At 38.7% G+C, this 23,015-nt stretch overlaps 2 protein-coding genes across 3 annotated transcripts; one reads left to right on the forward strand and one right to left on the reverse strand.

Moving 5' to 3' along the window:
* The first annotated feature begins 5 nt into the window (after positions 1-5).
* pbdc1 (polysaccharide biosynthesis domain containing 1) lies at positions 6-1,625 on the forward strand. The gene is made up of 6 exons (XM_065290498.2): positions 6-81; positions 547-612; positions 704-763; positions 852-992; positions 1,079-1,190; positions 1,331-1,625. The coding sequence occupies exons 1-6, from the start codon at positions 13-15 to the stop codon at positions 1,441-1,443; spliced, it is 561 nt and encodes a 186-aa protein (XP_065146570.1). The 5' UTR covers positions 6-12; the 3' UTR covers positions 1,444-1,625.
* Positions 1,626-2,842: 1,217 nt separating this feature from the next.
* On the reverse strand, positions 2,843-22,966 carry xpo7 (exportin 7). Of its 2 annotated transcripts, XM_065290497.1 has the most exons (29): positions 22,811-22,966; positions 16,919-17,065; positions 16,682-16,775; positions 16,196-16,362; positions 15,661-15,693; positions 15,391-15,456; positions 15,064-15,168; positions 14,785-14,950; positions 14,561-14,634; positions 14,334-14,453; positions 12,678-12,824; positions 12,339-12,511; positions 12,045-12,238; positions 11,858-11,963; positions 11,628-11,763; positions 8,711-8,784; positions 8,526-8,606; positions 8,359-8,422; positions 8,158-8,266; positions 7,673-7,779; positions 7,475-7,563; positions 7,265-7,372; positions 6,080-6,162; positions 5,657-5,871; positions 5,439-5,577; positions 5,185-5,345; positions 5,003-5,101; positions 4,786-4,913; positions 2,843-4,706 (listed from the first exon to the last, which is right to left on the reverse strand). In XM_065290497.1, the coding sequence occupies exons 1-29, from the start codon at positions 22,826-22,828 to the stop codon at positions 4,613-4,615; spliced, it is 3,297 nt and encodes a 1,098-aa protein (XP_065146569.1). In that variant the 5' UTR covers positions 22,829-22,966; the 3' UTR covers positions 2,843-4,612. The 2 variants fall into 2 exon arrangements, with proteins under 2 accessions (XP_065146569.1, XP_065146568.1); XM_065290496.1 differs by lacking the exon at positions 15,661-15,693 and having other exon boundaries at positions 22,811-22,843.
* Positions 22,967-23,015: the final 49 nt, after the last annotated feature.

Here is a 23,015-nt window from a genome sequence, read left to right on the forward strand (position 1 = left end):
TGGTTATTCGTCATGACGCTTTTGTGCTCATCCGGGTCAGAAGGCGTCAGCATGGACACGGGGGATGTGCTTGCATCTTTGGTAGGGGGCTAGTTATTATGTTAAATCATTAAACATACTACTTAAAAATAATGTGCCAGGCAAAAATAACATTGTGTTAAGGTGTTGTAAACATGTAATGTTTTCACTCACCGTTTAGAGGTCAAGTTAGTAAATATAGACGCCTTAGTTAGCGTGCATGCTAACATATATGTTGTGTACATGTGACCAAAATCTGGCAAAACATACAGAAAAGGGTGCCAGATATTAACGTTAGATATGTATATAAGTACTAAGACAAATGCTATAAATAATACTAATGTGAACGTTTAGTCTTACCTATAGCAATTATTACTGTGAATCGATTATAACAACTGTTATAATGGCGTTAAATAGTCTGTAATAGCGTTTGTCTGTCAATGTATTCTTGTCATATTAGATTTATCAATGCAGTGTTGTTTAATTTTGCTTTCAGACAGACAAAATAATTGTTTTATTTATAAATAGGGGATTGAGGGAGCCACCGCTGCTGCGCATGCGCTCTCTCTTCCAGCAGAGGCTTATGGAAATGACGTGAGTGATGTTTTGACATTTGCGATCAATAATTTGTTTATGTTAACAACACAACATAAGGCTAACCTTATTTTTCAAACATGTCCATCAGGCCCAGTTGGAAGTAATGTGGGCAATGAAAGCCTACAACCATGCAGAAATTTACTTTAATGTAAGTGACTGAATTTATTACAAGTTATGTTACTTAAAATTCATTCTATGGCCAGCTTAAGTAAACCGCTTATTTCTCCACTCTCCAGCTTATTTCTGCAGTTGATCCAAAATTTCTAAAGCTAACTAAATCAGACGACCAGATCTACACTAAATTTCGGGAAGCGTTTCCTGACCTCAGTATTCAAGTTCTGGACCCAGAGCTGCTGAAGTCAGCAGAGGCTAAAGAGGTTTGTAAAGAGACTACATTTGACTTAAGAGTAGTACACTTCAATGGGTGCAAGTAATTTTACTTTGACGCTTTTTTGTTTTACAGAAATGGAGGCCCTTTTGTAACCAGTTTGATGGTATTGTAGAGGACTTCAATTATGGTACATTATTACGTATTGACTGTCAAAAGGACTACACAGAAGAAAACACAATATTTGGTATGATACGTCAGACATAATACACATCTGTATACTAGAACCTGCAAACTAAAGATGTGTACAAGACAATGCTCATAATCACATTTAAGGCTTTAAGTAGATGGGAGGTTTTGATATGAACTATTATTTTTTTGTTTCAGCCACCAGAATCCAGTTTTACGCCGTTGAGATTGCAAGAAACAGGGAAGGATATAATGATGCCGTCCACAATGCCGCCACAAAAGCCAAACAACAGAAAAAAGATCAGAGTTAATCATGCCAATGACGTAATGTGTCAAGTGGCCGCCTTATTATTAAAGAGACATTTATTACACATTATTATTATCAACAGTGGAAAAAACATTACCCAGTGGTCCTAAAATAATATGGAACAGCAAGAATTAAATGTTCCTCTTTGTAAATGTATGTAATAAAATTTGCTTTTTCTCATCTGTACCCCATCATTATGTTTTATAGTGAATTGTTTTGATTTTCCAGTTTAAGTCTTGAATTTATTTTGTATAAATACAAGTAAAAACTAACTTCTGAGAATGACTGCTTTGTGTAACACTTAAGCCAGTATGCGACAAAGATCTTGTTGCCTTCCATTATTAGATCCTTGACAAATTTAGTCAGATAGTAAAGTTTGGAAAATATGACCCTGCCTGTGAAAACCATGTACTGCTTTTTACATAAAATCATCATACATAATATAAATAACATTCTGCGAAAAAATTACCCTGATGTATTTCAATATTAACAGAGTATGGTCATATTAATGATTGAAATTAATATGAAATCAAAACTGATGCTCCAAATCTAATAATTAGTTTGAGACTTTAGCCTGGATTATTATTAGAAAATATGGCATTTTTATAAACACCTTAGAAAAATACATGACTGGTGTGCATCTTGTATAAAAATTATAAATAAATGGCACTGTCCATTATATATTCAAGTTATTTTCAGTCAGTCTAGGACTAGCCTTAAAGGGGTCATAGTGTGAAATTTTTGACTTTTTCCATGTTTAAGTGCTATAATTGGGTCCCCAGTGCTTCTATCAACTTGGAAAACGTAAAAAAGAACAACCCAGTAACTTTGTTTTGGTAACCCATTTTTTTGCAAGCACGTGAAAAAATAGGTAATTGACATTTGGCTCCCCTTGTGATGTCACAAGGGGATAATAACGCTCCCTTAATCTGCACTATCCGAGAGAAAAGAAATAATTGACAGCACAATTGAGTTGCAATTGCAACAAACCACCCTCATTGCGATCAGTGTTTGCATTTCATCAGTTCATTTGCATTTTAAAGGGTACACCCCAAAATGTCAAATTTTTTATCAGACTTACAAAATGGGAATTTTAACATGTTATAGTAAATTATCTGTGGGGTATTTTGAGCTTAAACTTCACATAAGCACTCTGGGGACACCAAGGACATATTTTACATCTTAAAAAAAATCTCATAATATGACCCCTTTAAGCCTCGTCTTTAAAACCTGGGGTATATGATGTTATTCTAATGACTCAAGATCCCAAACATGTATCTTGAGAAACCGTACGTCATTGCTACTAAAACTTTTCATTGCGATGACGCCGACATTGTAAACAAGGTGAGGGTGTATTAGAGAATCTGCCACAGGCTGCCAGTCACAAAACGTGCACGTAGTAGTACAAACCAATGATGTTTATTTTGCAGTCACAATGCTTACACTATATGTAGCAGACATCCAAACAAACAAATTCAACCAGCTACCTTATCACTCGATGGACCCAACACACAGTCGCCAAAAAACACATTCACATCAGGGAACCAAGAGAAGAAAAAAAAACAGAACTTAATGAACATCCATGAGTGTTGGACATGGTTAAGAGATGAGCTAGTTCTTCACAAACAGTTAGCAGCAACACCTGTTGAGTAGCACAAGCTGCAAATATATTCTGTCCGATTTCTACCACATTCCGATAACATCTTCTGGTCATGCTTTTCTTTTATTAAAAATAAATCTGGATTTTTTTTTGAGGTTGGGGAGAACTGAAAAACGGGAAGTTAAAGCTAAAGAAAGACAACAGTCCAGAGTGATCCACTCCTGTCGCGACGACTCGAGCACCAGGGTCTTTAGTTAAGGACACGGCTACATTCTAGAGAGGCTTCGCTACCAAAGAACGCCAGATCAACATTAAAGCCACGAGAGACTGGAAGCCTGTGAGATTAAAAAGCAGGGAAAAGAGTTGACGAAAACTCAACTTCACCACAACCATAAGTCACTTTATCTAATCAAATCCACAAAAGACATGGTCAAATCCTTCAGAGACAACAGGGAGGAACCAGTTAGCATGTATTGTCCTTTAAATGAGATCTCGGAATGATTTATACACGGGGATGGTGAAAAATCAATTAGTGTGATGCTCTGAATCTGTAGTTTTAGGGCTGTTCCCAGGTCAGCGATGACCAGCACCAAGAGCAACCTTGGTGATGAAGACGGGAGGATGTCACGGCGGCTCTAAACGGGGAAGGTTGACCCAAGCGTCGTGCACGGGATATGAATGAGGTATGTGGTAAACCTCTTGAAGACTTCACTGCAATGTAGAGTATTTACAAACTGCTCTGTGCTCCAATTTTGACCACAGATTGAATTTGAAGAAAAACTAGTGATCAACCTTTAACCCCGCCCCAATCCACTGACAGGTGTCAACCCCAGCACTCACGCCACAATCCCACATTACCCGGATATAAACGATTTTTTTTCTCTCCATACATACAAACCCACACTTCAGCACAGCTGCACTAACTTACTAGACTGTAAAAAGATTCAATCACACTCATTATTTTTCTTTAAATCGTATTCATTATAAACATTGTTGAAAATGTTATGAAAAAAATGTACACTTTTTCCTTATGTGTTTCTATACAAGGCAGGCAAAAGCAGAGCGCTATGTATATCAGCCCATCTTAACCCTTCCTCCCACGGACATGCACTCAAAATACACACACACGCGCAAACACACACACACACACACATACATTCTACGCCCGTTTTCCCATCATCCCTATGGGCGTTTCGGACTTCTGCCGCCCACTTTAGAATCCACACCAGTGCCGTCCCACACCCCAAACCCATTCCCTACCATTTCCCAGCAGTACCCTCTCTCTTTGGACTTTGAGCCCCGAATGACAAGATAATGGTCAAGGCAATGACCTCTAGAAACTGGCTTTAAAATATGTATATATTTATATGTGTATATTTATATATATATAATATAATATAAAAAGGGGTGGTGGGGTGTGAGGGGAGAGAGGTTGGTGGGGGTTTTCTTAGGGATTGGGGAGCGGGAGGTGCAGGCTTGCGCAGCTGTGGTCCCCCGGCATCCAGGCCAGGGGTGGGTGGGAGTACAGGGCGGGGCCGGGACACGTGGGCGGAGCCCGGTTCTCTATGGAATGTCAGCTCATCATATCGTTGCTGTTTACCCCGTATGTGGAATTCTTCATGGAGTCATTGACTTCTCTTCTAAATACTGAAAGATTTTGTGTAAACCTGTAGGTGGAGAGAGAGAATCTGAGTTGGCTGTAAGGAAATAAATACGATGCGAGTGTAAAAACTGTAATTTAATGACCTGTCTCTGTTTTTTGTCAGCAAGTTTCTCTCTATGCCCTCCATAAGATTTTCAAAGCATAAGTGCATGGCTTGTTGCTTTTCTGGTGGCTGGCTGTTGACAATGCTGTTCCTCAGATCTGCAAAATACTAAATAATGCCCTCGCAATTACAACATGGACTAAAATCAACATTTATATCTATATTTACGCTTAAAAAAAATTCTAAGCATCACTTACCTTCTCATTGAGTAGAATCAAACCAAGCAGCGGCCTTGACATGGACCACTGATTCCTACAATCTTCAAAAATGATGATATTCAACACTGTGGACAGCATCTAGATCGTGGGAACGTGAAGAAGTGTTAGAAGATCACCACCTCGATGGGTTAAAAATGAGAAAGCTTTCAGACGGAGCTCACCTGCTGGATCATCTCAGGGTGCTGCTGCATTATGTGGAGGAAGCGGTCGCTCTCCTGGGCCATGGGCGCCGCTCTCTTCTTGGTGCTGCGTGAAAGCTGTTTAAACAGGTAGGTGACTATGTGGTCCAGACTGGAACAGCAACCAGTGCATACCATTGTGTCTGCGAGGGGAGAAATAAACAACAACCACCAACAGTAATTTAGTAAAACGAAATCGTTTTTCAACTACAATGCACTCGCGAGAGGTTCCTTACCAAGTGCTGTGAGCCCCTCTGAAATAGAGGACAGGATGTACATGACCACATGAGGCTCCAGGCTGGCGATGAAGTTCATATGGTCTTGAGTTAGCACCTCCAGAAGAGAGTAGTAAGACTGACTGAGCTTTGGATAGTCCTACGGAAAGCATGAATGCATAAATGGTTAGGACACTGACACGGTAAATCATTTAAGCAGCAGTTAGTGATGGCCTCACCAGCAGATCACTGTGAGGGATGGACAGGAGGAGCTTAATGAAGGTCTGCAAGGCGTTGTCCAGGGCGTCGTCACCGTATAGCCGGAAGACGCCGAAGTTGACATAGTTGCCGCTTAGGACGGCTTTCAGCATGGAGAAACAGATGGAGATTCCCTTTAGTTTCAGCGCGTATACCTGATCTTTTGGCACCTCACCCAGCGTCAGGATCCGATTTCCTTTAAAAGAGGAAAACAATAGTGAGGGGGTATGTTCATATCACTACATATCTACATAACCTTTTAAGTTAATGCACTGAATAGAAGATAAGTATTATTTTAATAACAATAATCAACAAAGACTCTTATATTATAGCTAGGATTTGTGCATCTTACACACAAGATGAAGATGAAGAAAACAAGTCAAGGACAGAAGAAGGTGACATACCATATGTTGTTATCATCTTGCTAGTCTCTCTGAACAGCAGGATCCCATTCGGCGAGGACACATCAAATTGTAATCTCTGTGACCTACGGGTAGAAAATGAGTCTTATAAACCATGTGCTATATAAACAGCTAACACTGACACTGTTCAAAGTACCCAATTTTTTTAGTACCACATCGATTGGGGTTCCAAGGGACCCGAGCTGATACCAAAATGTGACACGGAAACACCGTAGATCACTGATTGGTCTGAGAGAACCGTCACTACCAGCGTCATCGCTACAATGTAAAAGATTAGCTTTACCTTCATGCTAGCTTGCGCTCTCTCGAGCAAACCTGTTGTCATCTGTGCTTTGCTCTAAGTTCCCAAACTCCCTTTTAGCGATGAAAACATCCACTGGTTGAAAATCTGGAACACTATACCAGGTTTTTCCAGACTTGCAGTTTGTGGCGGCATATTCGCGTCACGCACGTCCGCATATATATGCTTAAATGCAACTAAAAGAGTAACTAAACCCTAAAGCAACTTTTATTAGTTAATGATCTGTAAGAATGGGGCTTTATCAGTGCTGTTTATTGATTTTAGTAAGTTTTTTGACATTTGGATGTAAAGTGTTTCAATACTACAATATATGGTGTAAAAACGCCTGAGTGCTGCCCTCTTCAGGTTGAACGGTGGCTACTGCAATTGAATTTTCATATTGGATGTTGGGTCCAAAAATGACTCGTGACGTAAGCAGGTTCAAGATCACCACGCCCTTGTTAAGATCTCACCACACACTTAGTTCGTCCCCTCTATCTCCTTGGGATCTGCCCACTTTTCAAATATTGCCAGTGGGTGGAGTCAGGCTCTGACCAGGGGTTTAGTTACGCTTTAAATGAGGCTCAGCGGACGCGACGACTGACACCACGGGTGTTTGTACAGAAACTGTCATGTGAGACAGAGGTAGTGATAAATGCGATGTGCATCTATTTGTGGTGGTCATTTTTAATTTTGTGGCGGACTGAGAAATATATCAAGTTATGGGGATGTATGGGGCATTCCAACACACATATAATCCCTCTCACTCCGAAGTGTTACAAAACTCGATGGAAAAGCTAACCAAGCCAAAGTAAGGTGAGCCGATCTGACCGGACATAAACCGCTGGGTACTATGAAGTGGAGAAGCGCCATAAATGTTTACATGCCTGTTGTGGACGAGTTCAGCCATGAGTTTGAGGACAGGTGTGGTGCAGGCTGGTACATGGTACCATAGCTCTATTGCCCTCTGTAAAATCGGCATGTAGGAGGGATAGCTGTTCAAACAAGCTCTGTTAAGGAAAAAGTCAATACTAGCATCTTATCACAATATTAAAATCATTTTTAAAATGTGTTATTTAGTTTCAACGCAAGGATACATCCAATCAAAAAGCATCATAAAGCTGGTCTTGGCATTGAAGGCAAAAGCAATTCCTCTCAGGTCTCTCACCAGTCCCACTAAAGTCCTCTGAAAGGAAAGACAACATTTTTAATCTCTCATGTGTGAAATGCAGCGGATAAACTAGTGTTTAGCAAGTGATGCATGACGTGCGTGTATAAAGCAGATGACATCTCACTTTCGCTTCTTGTTCATTGAAGGTGTTGGTGCTAAACATCTGAGCGACGGCTTCAAATGCAGCAGTGAGAGGAAGCATGAACTGTTCAAACTGGTCCTCGTCCTCCCCTGTCAAACACGCAGACATAACCACAGGTGTCACCACAGAATGGTGAGTGTATTGAGATGCTTTTTTGGTACATTTCTAAACCTGATGCATCTTAAAAACGCTATACTTCTGGTGGGATGCGAAATAAAAATCTTACAATGATCAAAAACAATCCTGGAATGTATAAGGATTTATTTAACAGCTGACAAACGAATTGTCAACAAACAAATAAAACCACATCCCTTAGACATTAATATAACAATATGACCTCTCTCCTGTAATGGTTAAAGCATAGCACTAGCAATGATCATGGATTGAATTCTTAAGAAAGGCAAGTACACAGTGTTTGACACCTTTTTTCCAAGTCGAAATGAGATCTATAACGGTTACACCCTTACCCAAATCTACCATAAGAAGTCTTCCCAGGGCTGTGTAAAATGTGGTCCGACACCTCATGTCACTGAGGTTAGCCTGATTGTTCACGCCCAGGAAAGAAAAGTGCTCACTCTGTTAGACAAAATAAATGCGAAATTGTCAGTTTGTTAGATAATAAAATAGCTTAAATAGTAAACAGGCAAAAGCTGAAGTTGGTGACTTACTGTATGGTTGTTTAGCATGAACTGTACAGCAGTGAGCTTTACTAGTTTTCTAACACTGCTGTAAGTGAGAACAGAGGTTAAGGAAACAAAACCATACACGTTGTCAAAAACATTACAGATAGAAAAAAGGTGAATTGTAATTGTTGAAAATTTGTGGGTAAGGATATCCAATTGAGAGGTCATTGAGAAGCTGTAGTGTTTTGGATGTGATTGGCTCACACTGCCCCCAGTACTTCAGGTTGGTGATTCTGCGTCAAATAAAACATTCATAGTTAGCATGTTTTTTTTTTTGTTTGCTGGCATTATTTCGTTTAGCGACTCTATAAATGCTTGATAGTTGACATATACTCACATTTTTCCAATGAAGACACTAAGTACCATGGTTTCATCATTTAGCCCAAGAACTTCTGATAGTCTCCGATATAACTGGGGATCAATCAAAGAAAAAAAATATTTACTGATATCTCGCATTAAAAGCTGCAATCCATAACTTTTGCATCTCTATCACTATCTCTCTGTTAAAGATACAACCGCAAAAGATATTTGCAGAGTTATTTACTTTATGTGTGTTAAAGTGAAATAAAGTCAAACTCGTATTACTCATCTGCGAAATCGTACCAGTTACCTTAAAGGGATAGTTCGGCCAAAAATGATATTAAACCCATGATTTACTCACCCCCAAGCTGTCCGAGTTGCATATGTCCATCGTTTTTCAGACAAACACATTTTCGGATATTTTAGAAAATGTTTTAGATCTTTCAGTTGATTAAATGTAATGTTACGGGGTCCACGACCTTCAAGTCCAAAAAAGTGCGTACATCCTTCACAAATTAAATCCAAACGGCTCAAGGATGATAAACAAAGGTCTTCTGAGGGTAATCCACGCGGTGTTGTTGTAGAAATATCCATATTTAAAACTTTATTAACGTAAATAACTACCTTCCGGTAGCGCCGCCATCTTAGTCGCGTCCGCATTCAGGATGAGAGCTCACGCAGCCTACGGAGGCTACTCTGCTGCTGCTCTGTGCCCCCGCCCTCCGAATTTGTCATACGTCACGAAGAAAAGTGCGTACACTACGCTAATACTCTCTCCTGAATACAGAGGAGTCTAAGATGGCGGCGCTACCGGAAGGTAGTTATTTACGTTAATAAAGTTTTAAATAGGGATATGTCTACAACAACGCCCCGCGGATTACCCTCAGAAGACCTTTGTTTATCATCCTGGAGCCGTTTGGAGTTCTTTTGTGAAGGATGGATGCACTTTTTTTGGACTTGAAGGTCGTGGACCCCGTAACATTACATTTAATCAACTGAAAGATCTAAAACATTTTCTAAAATATCCGAAAATGTGTTTGTCTGAAAAACGATGGACATATGCAACTCCGACAGCTTGGGGGTGAGTAAATCATGGGTTTAATATCATTTTTGGCCGAACTATCCCTTTAAATAATAAATCATTATTATATGCTTTCAATTGTGAATCAGGGTAAGGTAAAAAGACACCACTGATCTATTTTTGTCTATTTTTAACAAAACAAAAAGTTAATGATTGAAACTAATATGTATAATAATATTACTATACATATTAGCTGCAATCTGTAACCTTTTTGTTAAAAATAAACAAAAAATATTTTTTATTCCTAATAGGTATAAAAGAAAAGCATATATTGAAATTAGTCATGGCTAAAGGTAGCCGTTATGCCTTGTTCAAATTACAAGCGACACCCAGCGACAAAGCGACGCGGTCCTATTCATTTTAAAGCAGGGCTGGCAATTTCAGACGACAGTAGCTGCGTTGCCAATACCCTTTAAAAATATGCACAATGGAAACACGACAACTTCCAAAAACCTTCAACTTTATGCTATTTAGGAATATCAATTTATGCAATTTTCCATATTCGATAATCGTTTAAATTTACAATCAATCAATCAATCGATTAAATAATCATTAACTGTAACAGTGCAATAAGCCTTTACTGCAGTGGCATAAAGCCAATGACATGGCAATAAAAACACCAGCTTCCTTGCGATTTTTTTCTAAATAACATGCCAGTGGGATTGTAAAATGAGTCAAATCTAGTTGGCGTTTTAATAAAATCATCAATTTAAACTTATCTCTTAATGAAATATAATGACTAATAGACACAGTGTAACTCCGCCCCACATACACAATCCATGTCATATTAAGGATTTATTATCATCAAGTGTTATTTTTCTAGTTGTTCACCTCCCTATCGGAGTCGTTGATACACTGTTTGTTGTAATTATATCCAAGAAGCATACAAAGAACACTTTTCTCCAGCTTGGACCAGCAGAGATACTTTAATGATACAAATGATAGTAGGACAACAAGAATCAAGGCTTCTAACGTCCTCATTGAAAAATCTGGCTGCAATGCCCCAAACATTTTTAGTTGTGACATATAGTACAATTTATTTATATAGCACTTAAGTCTGTGCTATATTGTAAGTGTCTGGAATGACAGGAGTGCGAGTTAACATCAACAGAAATTTCATTTTGACCGCACTGTTCCTTTAACACGTTTCTCTATCGTTAACCACTTATCATCGTTATTTATGCTTTGAAAGTGGCACACTTTAGAGAAAACGATTAACTTTGTGGTTAGACAAACACTTTGATCGCTGACATAAAAGAGAAACATATTTGTTTAAGCCTGCATGTCCATTTTATAAACCCCCATAAATAAAAAACAAATAAAACAAAGCCCACAACACAGCAGATAAAACAAAGCACTCAACACAGCATGCTACAGAGCTGAGTCAAGTGTCCCTTTACAAAACCCAGATGTAACACCATCACCAGTCAACCATTTAAAGAGTTCAAAGGTAAAACTCTCTGTGCGTGTGCAAGAAAGGTCAACAATGATTCACTGCTAGCTAATTTTTTGTTTTGTAAAAACAAACCTGTAAAGCCCTGGGTACAGTCTGTTATTTTATGCATACAGCCTTGCAATGCATAGTTCATTTGACATATGCGCAATGCGACAATTTGCAATACTTCTCATGGCCTACATACTACATACTGTGGTACGTGTATGCTCAACCAACGCGTACAATGATTAAAAAATCTGGCGGTGCGCTTACAGTATGCGCACACTTTTTTGATAACGAAAAAAGCGTCATGCACACACAGTACATGGACCTCCATACACGTAAAAAACTGACCATACTTCAACCTTTAGGAGGCACTTGAAGATGTAGTGTACAGCAAACAAATGAAACACAAAAAAATGTGTCTGCTTTAATTACCTTTGATGATTTTTGCACCTGGTCACCGATGTAGATCTTGCGAAACTGTTCAAAGAAACTTAGCATGGCCAACTCAAGCTTTTCATTTCCCGCTTGGGCCAGTCGAGAGTCTGTGAGATTCATTAACTGCAAAACTCTGAAAACGACAAAATCAAAAACAATTTTAAATACAGAATTACCAAATCACAATGCATCCGGTATTTAACACATAACTACGGATGAATCCTCACCGACAAACAAGCTCCCCATCCATGGCATCTTGTTCATCTGTGCTAGCGAATGAAACTCTTCCTCCGATAACGGCGCCAATGATGTAAACCAGCCACGTCAAACGCCCTGAACAGAACCATAACATTTGCTTTACATAGTAATTTAGTGTTCAATCATAGGCCTGGATTCTTCAGTGTTAAACCTCACCTTCCTGTACCGCTATATCCATCGTGCTGGAGTTGGTGGACTGCAGAAGCTCTTGGTACGATTGGGCCGACTGGTCGAAGAGCTGGACCAGCAGAGCACAGGTCTTTTCATACTCGCATCGCCCGATGGTAGACAGCTGATCCAACTGCTGTTGCACCAAGCCGGCATCATCCAAGGGGTCTTCAAGACCATCCCTATGTATACCGGAAATATCATTATTAGTACACAACACAATATTTTTCTCCTTCCTGTGATTGTTTATAAAAAAAAGTGAAAGTGTGCTCATTGCAATACCTTAAAATAATGTGTATCGACTCCAGACGAGATGTGATGTAGGCCTTGGTCACTTCAGGGGTGTAGGTCTCCAACATGTGCGGCTCTGTGGCCTTTACGTAGGGAACAGATGCCGCCAAGCGCTGCCACAGACTTAGCAGATAGTGCACACTGTTGGGGGCAAACTCCCAGTGCTGTAAGATATTAAAGCGATTATTATTATTATTATTTTAATTTCCATTTTAGCAGCAACTCTGTGATTATTTGGCTTTTGGCTGGTTTTAGCTTTTGTATTGCTCAGAGACATGATAGAAAACAAATATGAAGCTCTGGGTTCAGCATGTGGAGGATCTGACCCACCTGCAGACTGGTTACTGTGAAGTTAGCGATCAATCTGATGACCTCTGGGTAGTTTTCTACTTTCACCAGCTCGCCTAACTGATAGTTGCTCTTGAGTCGAGCCAGCAGTCGGCAGAACTCGTGGTAGTTGTTTGGGTCTGACAAACTCTACAAACCAATGATAAAAAAATTGTGAATCGCAAAATATGTCAAAACGTAGTTTAAAGGAAAACACCACCGTTTTTCAATATTTTACTAATTGTTTTTACTTTAACTTAGACAAATTAATACATCCCTATCTTTTATCAATGCGTGCACTTTATCTTTGTACAGCGCGTTGTGAAGGTGTTAGCATTTAGCCTAGCCCCATTCATTCCTTAGGATCCAAACAGGGATGAATTTAGAAGCTTCCATGTTTTCCCTATTTAAAGACTGTTACATGAGTAGTTAGACAAGTATGGTGGCATAAAATAAAACGTGGCTATTTTTAAAGCGGATAAAATGATAACTATATTGTATGGCAAAAGGGCACTTAGTTTGCAGCAATTGGACCTCAGTGTGCAGTAACATCATCACTCCTGACTACTCCACCTCTCGCTCAAACTTCCATTAATATTACTGCGCCCAAAAGTTTTTTATTTTGTGCCACGATACTTACTCGTGTAACTACTCATCTAACAGTCTTTAAATAGGAAAAACATGAAAGTGTTTGGTGGCTTCTAAATTCATCCCTATTTGGATCCTAAGGAATGAATGGTGCTAGGCTTAGTGCTAACACATTCACGACACGCTGTACAAAAATAAAGTGCACACACTGAATAAAGATAGGTATGTATTAATTTGTCTTAGCTGAGGTAAGAACACAGCAAAGTATTGAAAAACGGTGTTGTTTTCCTTTAAGTAAGTTCTAAAACAATTTGTAGTTTATTTTCTTACTTTCTGAAAAAAACTGCCACATAAAAAGATGTTTTGGTAAACACGGGCAGACGTTTTTATCCAAACCAACTTACAGTGCATTCAAAATACATTTCTATCAATATGTGGAAATCAAACCAATGACCTTTATGATTATTTAAATAGATGTGCGTTTAAGGAATAGTTCACCCAAATATAAAAATGATGTCATTCACTTCACGTTGTTCTAAACCTGTATGAATTTCTTCTGTTGAACACAAAAAAATAAATTTTGCTAAATGATGGTAACCATAAAGCTGACAGGACCAATAGGCTTTATGCCCAGCTGCACTACTTCCTGAACTTCAGCCAGCTCCTTGTTTCCTGTCTGCCATTATTGGACAAACTGATTAATCAAGGTGTGCCTGACCTCAGTAGTCACAAACAAACTGATTAATCCAGGTGTGCCTGACCTCAGTAGTCACAACAACAATAATCAGACACACCTGGATTAATAAGTTTGTCCAATAATGGCAGACAGGAAACAAGGAGCTGGCTGAAGTTCAGGAAGTAGTGCAGCTGGGGATAAAGCCTATTGACTTCCATAGTATTTGTTTCTCCCCAACCATGTGGCTGCCACCATTTATCAAAATATATTTTGTGTTCAACAGATTAAAGAAGCTCATTCAGGTTTATAACAACATGAAGGTGAGTAAATTATGACATCATTTTAATTTTTTGGGTGAACTATTCCTTTAACAAGAGTAAAGTTGGATGTCGTACTTGTGGATTCTCCAATATTCTTTTTACACCATCTACTAAATGGGAGAGGAACTTGGCTCTTTCTGCGTTGTTGAAGAGAGACCTCCGGACAGATGCTATCTGGACTAGACAAGACAAAACCTGAAGGAAACAAAGAGCAGCACATTAAACACCAAGCAGTTAACAATACTAAGTGAAAGATTAAAAAGCATGTGTTAATGTACACATTAACAGTTTCATACACTTACCAATGGAGAAAGTGAAGGAGGGATGGAATGATACAGATCAAAAAACAGCTGCAAGGTTGAGGAATCCAAAAAGGCTGCAGACATATAATGAGAAACATGATTTTCTTTTAACTTTTTACCATTCAAAAGTTTACATTTACTCATTTGGCAGATGTATGCATTTTACAGCTTTGTGCCTGGGAATCAAACCCACAACTCTGGTGTTGCAAGCGCTTGAAGCTCACCTGATCTCCAGCTGGTGGGGATCTGGACGGTGCACAGATCGTCTGAAGACTCATCAGTGGATGTACCGATGAAGTCGAAGTTGAGGCAGTTGTGGGCCAGTTTGAGGAGCTGCATGAGCAGCCCATGCTGGCTCTCATCGTTCAGATTCAAGTTCTTCCCAGACGCCTAGAGACAAACAGAATAATCCACTGAGCCTTATTTGCACTGTTGGGAAGTCAGTCTGAACATGCTACAGCTTTTGTGGTTTCTGGTGAGACACCGAATAGCAAATACGGCACCTGCTTGAGAAGGTTGCAGGAAAGTGTGAAGATGTCAAACAAGGAGGAATCTCGAAACGATGATGCAATCTTCCTGTGCTTTGTAAGCGGATGCGTTGAATCAGCCTAATGAAGCAAAAATTAAGTCAGTGTGACTTTCTGACCACAAATATCCAAGACACATCTGATCACATGACTAGCAGGTTACATACATCATATTACCTAATCTCTGTATTTAAAGATTTTGGGAAAATAACTTAAAAGGAAACAACGTACAACAAAAATGTCACCCCTCAAATAGGAGAAAATTATATAAATGAAAAAATGGACAAAACATAGAGCACTTACTTGGTTAATCTCATTGGTTAACTGGGAAAGAATTGTGACTCCTATAATGCAGTGTTCAACACTATCCTGAAATAATGTAAAATAATAAATTAATTTGTTTTTCTAACAATAATTGTAAATAATTAAAATAAACCAGTCCAACAATATTTATTAAACGTATGAATAAATATTTCATGTATTTAATATATTCATGTGACATTTTAAGAATATAAATTAATTTACACATTCAAGTTATATAGTTTATTCAAACTATACTTGGAAATCACATACATGGCATGCCAGTACCATGTTCGACACGTTGAGCTAGAGGAACACATTTCATCATTTAAGGATTCAAACATACATCAAAATGATCATTTATCCCATCATTCACAGTGCATTTACATTACAGGCAAATGCTTATTTAAAGCAACATACAGTGCATTCAAATTATATTTCTTTATTACTGTATTCCTAGGAACACGTGTCTGCGAAATGCATGTAAAGTTTTCAATAAACTTTGAAAGTCGAGATCTTGGGTCCAGATAATGTGATTTGCATTAGCATTTAAATTATGTTACACATTGAGAGTCCTGCACAAGAAATAAAACTGCACTAAATTTGCAATAAGGTTTGAAATTTGATCACAAACGGCTTTCACAGACATTAAAATAAACCTAAGCATTTTACTTGTACACTACTTCTTCACATTTAAAGTGTTTTCTTAAAAAAACAGCTCTAGTCCATGCGCAGTTAAAACAGGAAGTCCATGAGTTATATTTGTAAGTGTAAAGTCTCTGTGTTTTTTTAAAAGATGTTATCTTACCTGCAAGAATCTTGTCACATCGACTATGACATTCCTGAAGACATAATCTTCCTTTTGGCAGTCGAACCAGCCAAGCTTGGTGATTCTGGCGTAGAGTTGGATCAAGGCTTGTGTCACAAAGGCAGCAAGCTTTGGCCGGGTTGCCAGATAATTAAGAACATAATTTCCTAAGGAACCAACAGTAAATAAGTATCATTTCAGAAAATCGATGTAATGCCAATAAATGACTTTACACCTCCTTTCGACATGTTTATCCAAAATGACCACTCTGTCAGCTTTTACTTGATTTATACTTCTGCGTCTGACTTAAGCCATAGACTCTATGCCATAGACTGCTTAAAATGTATCAGTACCATTGTTTTGTCTCACGATTCACACCAGTAATTGTAAGGTATGTTTATAAAAACGACCCAGAGAATGTAAGGCCAAGTCCTGGATAAATCTAAACCTTGTCTAAGAAACCGCCCCATAACGTTTTAAACTTACGAATGTCAATGCGTTGTTCCAGGGGAAGCGGGTTGCTTGTACGGGATACCAACTTGGAGAGACACGTTGCAGCCAACAACTGCGAGTACGAGGACTGTTAAAATACCACAAAAGCACAGTATCTGGTTAGCTATCAGCGATGCAAAAATATGAAAGCATGATGCTAGACTCAAACTAATGGAGATCTTAAACAGAGATAATTTCAGAAATCCAGCACAGTTTCCTAAATGTACTTACACTTCCTCTCTCCAGCAACAGCTGGCATTTGCTCAGGCAGTCAGGACTGTTGGTAAACTCCACCAGGGCTTTCTCAGCCTGCAGACGTGTGGTGGTGTCTGTGGTCTCATATAGCTGCTTGCACAGGATCTCTAGCTGGGCTAGGCTCTGAAAGAGACCAACATTAAGTTAGTGTCAGCAAAAAACATCGAAGAAATTTTAATACTCCAAGAACACAGTAACATCACGCACAAACTTTCCCTTTCCAAAGTCTTATAACCTGCAGTATGGAAAAATTAAGGCTATGTATCATTCATCCTTTTCAACAGCAGCATGGATTCAAAAAGCACATCAATTCATTGCAAAATGACATTATTTTACTAGCCCTAACTGTTTTATTAATGTCACATCATATTTTAAAGACAATGCATTAAGTGAACTGCATGGCTGGCAAAAAATTGCATTATGCACCAAAAAATCATGACTTAAAGAAAATCTTTACACTGCAAATTTTGATGCCCAATTCCGATTTGTTGCCTAAATCATTATTTTTTTTGGACAACCCGCTTACATTATCTTTAAAAACCAACTTGTATCCGCTATCAGCATTTACACTAAACACTTGGCAAAAAAAATCATATTAGGATATGCATTTCAATGGACACAGACAAAATGATTATAAAAGATTATAGAGCTCTGTAGCAAGTAATAAAACTTCAAAATTACTCCACTAAGTGGAGTGGCCATCCTCCATTGTACTAAGAAATGTGATCGCAGGTGGTGTTGATGTCATTTGCCAGCGTCGCATTTTCAATGACGCACAACACGTCTTGACATGGGAATATCCACTGTCCTCTTACATTGTGGACGCGAATGCATGTATCCAATTCATATCAGATTTATTTCCACATGTGCTTTTTTCCTGCTTACACATTCGTGGGTCATATCTAGAGCCCGACCGATTTATCGTTTTGCCGATTTTATCGGCCGATATGAGCCTGTCGCAGATATATCTGTATCGGCGTATAAGCCGCAGATATGAAGCCGATATGAACGTTCGTTACAGAAGACATTAAATGCTTTTGAAAGATGTAAGTACTTGTTTGTCCAGCAGAGTGCGCCCTACTGGTTTCTAATGGTGACCCAGGTCACTCACTGTAGTGACACCAGCCAACCCCCCTTCACTTCTGTCAGTCCCTCAGTTCAGGTGGTGGCAGTCACGCGGTTTCTTCACAACATTTTACACCTGGTATTAAGACGCGCTTTGGTCGATTGGATTATAAGTGGGCGAGAAAGACACATTCCGGTTTACATTTGGTGTTTTTAATCCGTCTCTTTTGTCCACTTGCGAGATGTTTAAAACGCAAGCGGAAGAAATGACGCGAGGCGGAGAAAGGACGCGCTTTAACTGCCGCGCAGTCTGTGGGAGTATAGCTGCTTGTGCTGTTACTGAACATGCTCATTTCAAAGCAATTGATTAAATAAGCTCGCGCAACTTTACACCCTCGCTAAATTAAAGCGGCGGAGATAAGACGCTTTAGTTTTATAAAAGTTTAAAGTCCCGGCAGAACACTGTGGGTTCGTGTTATAAAAACGTTGTGCAGTACATTAAACATAAGCCTACATCATTATGTTGTCAGCAAGTCAAGCATTGTCGTCTTAACGGTAAGTTTCTAATTAATTTGTGAAGCACATAACTTATTGTAAAGCTAATAAAAAATGACTTTATAAGTTTCCATTTTCAAAATAAGCCCAATATAACATTATTCTCGTCAAAACTGACAATCATTTAAGTTATATGTATTTTGTTTTGTTTGTGTTTTAAAGTTATTTATAATTAGTCAAGTTTACTGTTTTGTGCACTTATATCAGAATCATTTTGGATAATAAAGTTTATTGTTAACTTGTAAAACACACCTGCCTATATTACATATCTTTGTCACGTCATTTTAAGTGTTTGAGCACCACATTTGTGAGTGATCATTGCAAAAAAAGTATTTATATATAGTATATTCTGTTAATGTATATAGTGTATTATATGTACAGTAGCCTGCTGTAGTATAATATACTGTAGTATGTGTGTACTGTACTATAATATACACAAAGAATATCGGCCGATATATCGTTATCGGTGTTTTTTTACTCCCTAATATCTGTATCGGCATCGGCCCAAAAAAATGCGTATCGGTCGGGCTCTAGTCATATCCCATCTGTACCACAAGATGCAAAACTCATCACCATGATACTATGATGATGCAAGAGGCCAGGGTGTTGCTATGCAGCTGCTAGTGTGTGATGGTCACGCATTGATATTAGGGATGCTCCGGTCAGGATTTTTGCAGCCGATGACGATTTGCTGTCTTCGTGATCGGAGATACCAATGCCGATACAGATTCTTCAAGCTGATATGCAAGCTCTTTGATGACTGTAACTATTAACATTTTTTTCTAGATAAAGTAATACCACAGATGTTGCCTTTGTTATATTACTCGCAGTAATTATGTACATTATTGTTTTAATAGAGAATCAAATAAATAAGCACAACAAATATTCGTAAAAATGCTCTCTAACTGCAGCCGCATTCAGGAGCCCTATGATGACAAAAGTAAACAGAAAAATCGGTTTATGAGATCGGCAAATTTAGCGAGTACCGATCGAGTTATTTAATGCCATTATCGGCTGATACCGATCTGCGGCCGATCGATCGGAGCATCCCTACTTGCTATATAGCATTAATGACCCAAAAGAGATCAGAGCCCCCTACATCCAATGCTTACAAAAGTGATATAACACAATTTGAGATATTATACAAACAGTGCAGAATGAGTTATGTGGATTAGGAGTTTGTTTACATTATTACTAATGGAAATTTTACCCTTAGCAAGCACCAAAATTATAATAATAATGCACAAGAAACGTGTGCTTTTCTGCTAGAGAAGATTTCATAACCCATTTATTTAATCATCGAAATAGATGTTACAGCTAACGATTTTCTGAAGTTATTGTTTCAGGTCACTAAGGGAGTATCTAGTTTGCATAAGGATAAAAAATTAGACGACGGCAATTGAAAAAAGTCTGTGATACACAGCAACAACACCATAAAACGGCTAGCAAACATCTTACCAGTGTGACAAGCCTTTGACTCAGAACAGTCTTTTGTTCCCTTATGGAGCATAACCATACAAAATCAACATCAGCAGATAAAATGCAGAGCTTCAAATACAAAGTTCATGTCCATGCTAAAAAAATAATAGGGCTCAATGCAAAGAATTTTTTAAACGGTCGGGCCAGTGGTTCAGGTTTTCACTTGCCCTGCCAAAATGTTCACTGGCCCCAATAAAAAAATTTCAGTGTCACATATTTAAAAATAATAATTCAAAGCCAAATATAATTGTATGCATATACAACAGACATGTTTCAACAAAAAAAAAAAGGTTCCCAACTTTTCTGCTTTACCTGTAAACTGACAGCAAACTGTGCAAAATATTGCATTGTTTCTTACGTCGTGTTTTACCCAAGTAAATGTCCGCTTCAAAGATGTCAAATAATATACATTAATGAAAATATATTTTAGTAACCGAGGGTGAAGCACTGGCCTGATTGGGCAAGTGAAATTACTGTTTACTGGCCTGAATGTCTCTCACGCTTGCCCCGGGCCACCCGGCAGTCCTTTATGATGAGCCCACATATAGCTTAAAAGCACAATATTGTGCATCCGCCAACTTAAAGTTGCCATTTCATTCCCACATGTGTCAGATAAAAGAAAAACATCTTGATAACTAAATCAGCCATGCCTAAATGAACAGGGAGTACCCCAAAAGTTTAAAGGAACTGAGATATAATGCATTTTGCATCCCAACAGATAAATTCAAGTTGTATGTGCAAGGCACTGCAGAGAGGAGATAAGACAACTCCAGTTAAAGACAAGCAACATGCATGGGGTTTACTACAGCTAATGTCATTATGAACATGTAATATGGTTATGGCTCAGTTAATGATTTCAATATTAACTTGCCGTGGGTATGCTGTCACTAAATGTTGTATGCAAATAATAAGGCCATCTTATACAAGGCCACAGTTAAGTTTTCAAGTCTCTGAGCACCTACAATTAAAGCCTAAAATGCTGAGTCATTTAAACTTAACATATATTTGACAACTTCATAAATGTACATGAATTGGAACAAGTTAGTTGGTTCGGTACAAGACAAGTGCATTACAGTAAGTAAATACACAGGACTCTGCAAGACGCTCATGTGGTAATAAATAATCTATTACTGCTAATTGAATGACAGAGGAAGGGGACGCATTAGAGGAAAGCACAGAGGAAATTTCTTTACATGTATGCATTTGGCAGACGATTTTATTCTCAGCATCTCATATTCAAGCAAACTATTAGCTATATTTTATTAATATCGGTGTTAATTGGGATCGATCCTATGACCTTTGCACTGCTGGTGTAATGGCGCTATACGATCTGAGCAACAGAAACGCAAGAGCTAATGTTTACGTATGTTCACTCAGATGACACTGAGGTAAACAAGGTAAATATCCCCAACAAACACGCTTCATTACATTTCAAGGTAAGTTTTTTAACACTGTGTTTAACCCTTAGACCCCCTTAACCTCTGACCTCGACCTGTCAGATGTTAGGGACAGCTTGTTTACAAGATGAGTGATCACACTGTAGTGTTCATCGTGTAAAAAAAATGCTGTCTTGTTTGGCAGTTCACAGCTATAATAATGTAGCTGTCAAAAGCAGCAATGGCTGACAGTGCAACTATGCAAACACACAAAAATAATGAGGGGCACATAAACAGTTTTTCACTACATCTGCAGACGAGAAAAAGGTTGCCAGGAGTGCCTCACAAATCCCTCATATGAGCAAAACCGTGACCGGTAATTAAATAAGACAAGAGTTAACGTCGATGTAAAAGGAACCGGGCTGACTGCACCGCGTGCTTTTCGTTGAAAAGCACAACATCGCGATACATACCGATATAGTCCGCATAACAACAACAACAAATAATGAACTATTAAATAAGATGCATGATCATTTCTGAAAAGCTTTTATTTGGTACTACTTGTTTCAATGTGTGCCTTCATCACATCGTCTGAGTAATTCCGCGTAGTCACTTGAGTGTACTATTACTACAATTATTAAGAAAATGTTGACAAAATACATATTTAATATCATTAAACGTATCCTTTAAAAATAACGGAATATTTTAAAGTATTTTTATATCATAATTTTAATGAAAAAGTGAATTCCCGTTGGGCTTTTCCTTTGGCGAGGCGGCGCGCGGGAGAATCTCGTGAGTTAGCACACTAGCTACAGGCTAACATCGCGAGGAGCTACAGAACAAACTGATCGCATTTGCTTACCGCAACACAGTGACAGATAACTGAATGCAAATGTGTTTTTGAGCCCACCGCAAGGCTTTAGTCTTGAACAAATTCTCGATGAGCACAAATTATCATCGATCACCAAACGAAGTCAGTGCATCCAATGCACTGCAAGGGGTTACGAGAGATGATGCCTTGTTTACAATGTAAAAATTACTGTCGCTATGGAGTTACATGCAGCGTATTATAAACGATATATCCGGGATGAGCGATCCCCGGTGCTTACAATCAAAACCGTTGCAATTTGCTTTCAGATAACTTTGAACAATACTGCAGAGTAATGTGTTATCGTGGACCACAGAGTTAAAATCAACATGATGACAGGCCACAAGTCAACACTTGGTAATCGCATCCAATAAACCATGCCAGTCTGTTTCTTCCGTAACGCGACGCGTGCATTTAAAACATACGTGCACGCATCACCGAAATGAGCCTCTGAAACTATCACCAGACTGAACTAGATCAAAATTTGATTAATTTAATGCTAGCAAAACAAATTCATTTACTTACCTGCACATGATCCGCCATTTTGCTCCATTCATGCTCCTCTCACTCCCCCTGACAATGAGCATGCGCGCATCTGCCCACAATCACTGACACACGTACGCAGTTGACGCACGCAGTAATAAAGCCAGATGTTCGCAGAATGCTTCGTGAATAGCTCGATGGCATGCATCCAGCACCGAAACTAACGCAGAAAAGAGCCTTTGTTTAC

The sequence above is a fragment of the Paramisgurnus dabryanus genome, chromosome 10 (genome assembly GCF_030506205.2).
Source record: "Paramisgurnus dabryanus chromosome 10, PD_genome_1.1, whole genome shotgun sequence".
Taxonomy (NCBI): domain Eukaryota; kingdom Metazoa; phylum Chordata; class Actinopteri; order Cypriniformes; family Cobitidae; genus Paramisgurnus; species Paramisgurnus dabryanus.

Coding starts and splice junctions, on each gene's coding strand:
- pbdc1 (XM_065290498.2), top strand. CDS start 13: ATGACGCTTTTGTGCTCATCCGGGTCAGAAGGCGTCAGCATGGACACG. Junction 82..546: donor GGGATGTGCTTGCATCTTTG/GTAGGGGGCTAG, acceptor ATTTATAAATAG/GGGATTGAGGGAGCCACCGC. Junction 1,191..1,330: donor AGAAGAAAACACAATATTTG/GTATGATACGTC, acceptor TTTTTGTTTCAG/CCACCAGAATCCAGTTTTAC.
- xpo7 (XM_065290497.1), bottom strand. Junction 7,564..7,672: donor TCAATGAACAAGAAGCGAAA/GTGAGATGTCAT, acceptor CTTTCCTTTCAG/AGGACTTTAGTGGGACTGGT. Junction 7,373..7,474: donor ATGATGCTTTTTGATTGGAT/GTATCCTTGCGT, acceptor TTGTTTGAACAG/CTATCCCTCCTACATGCCGA.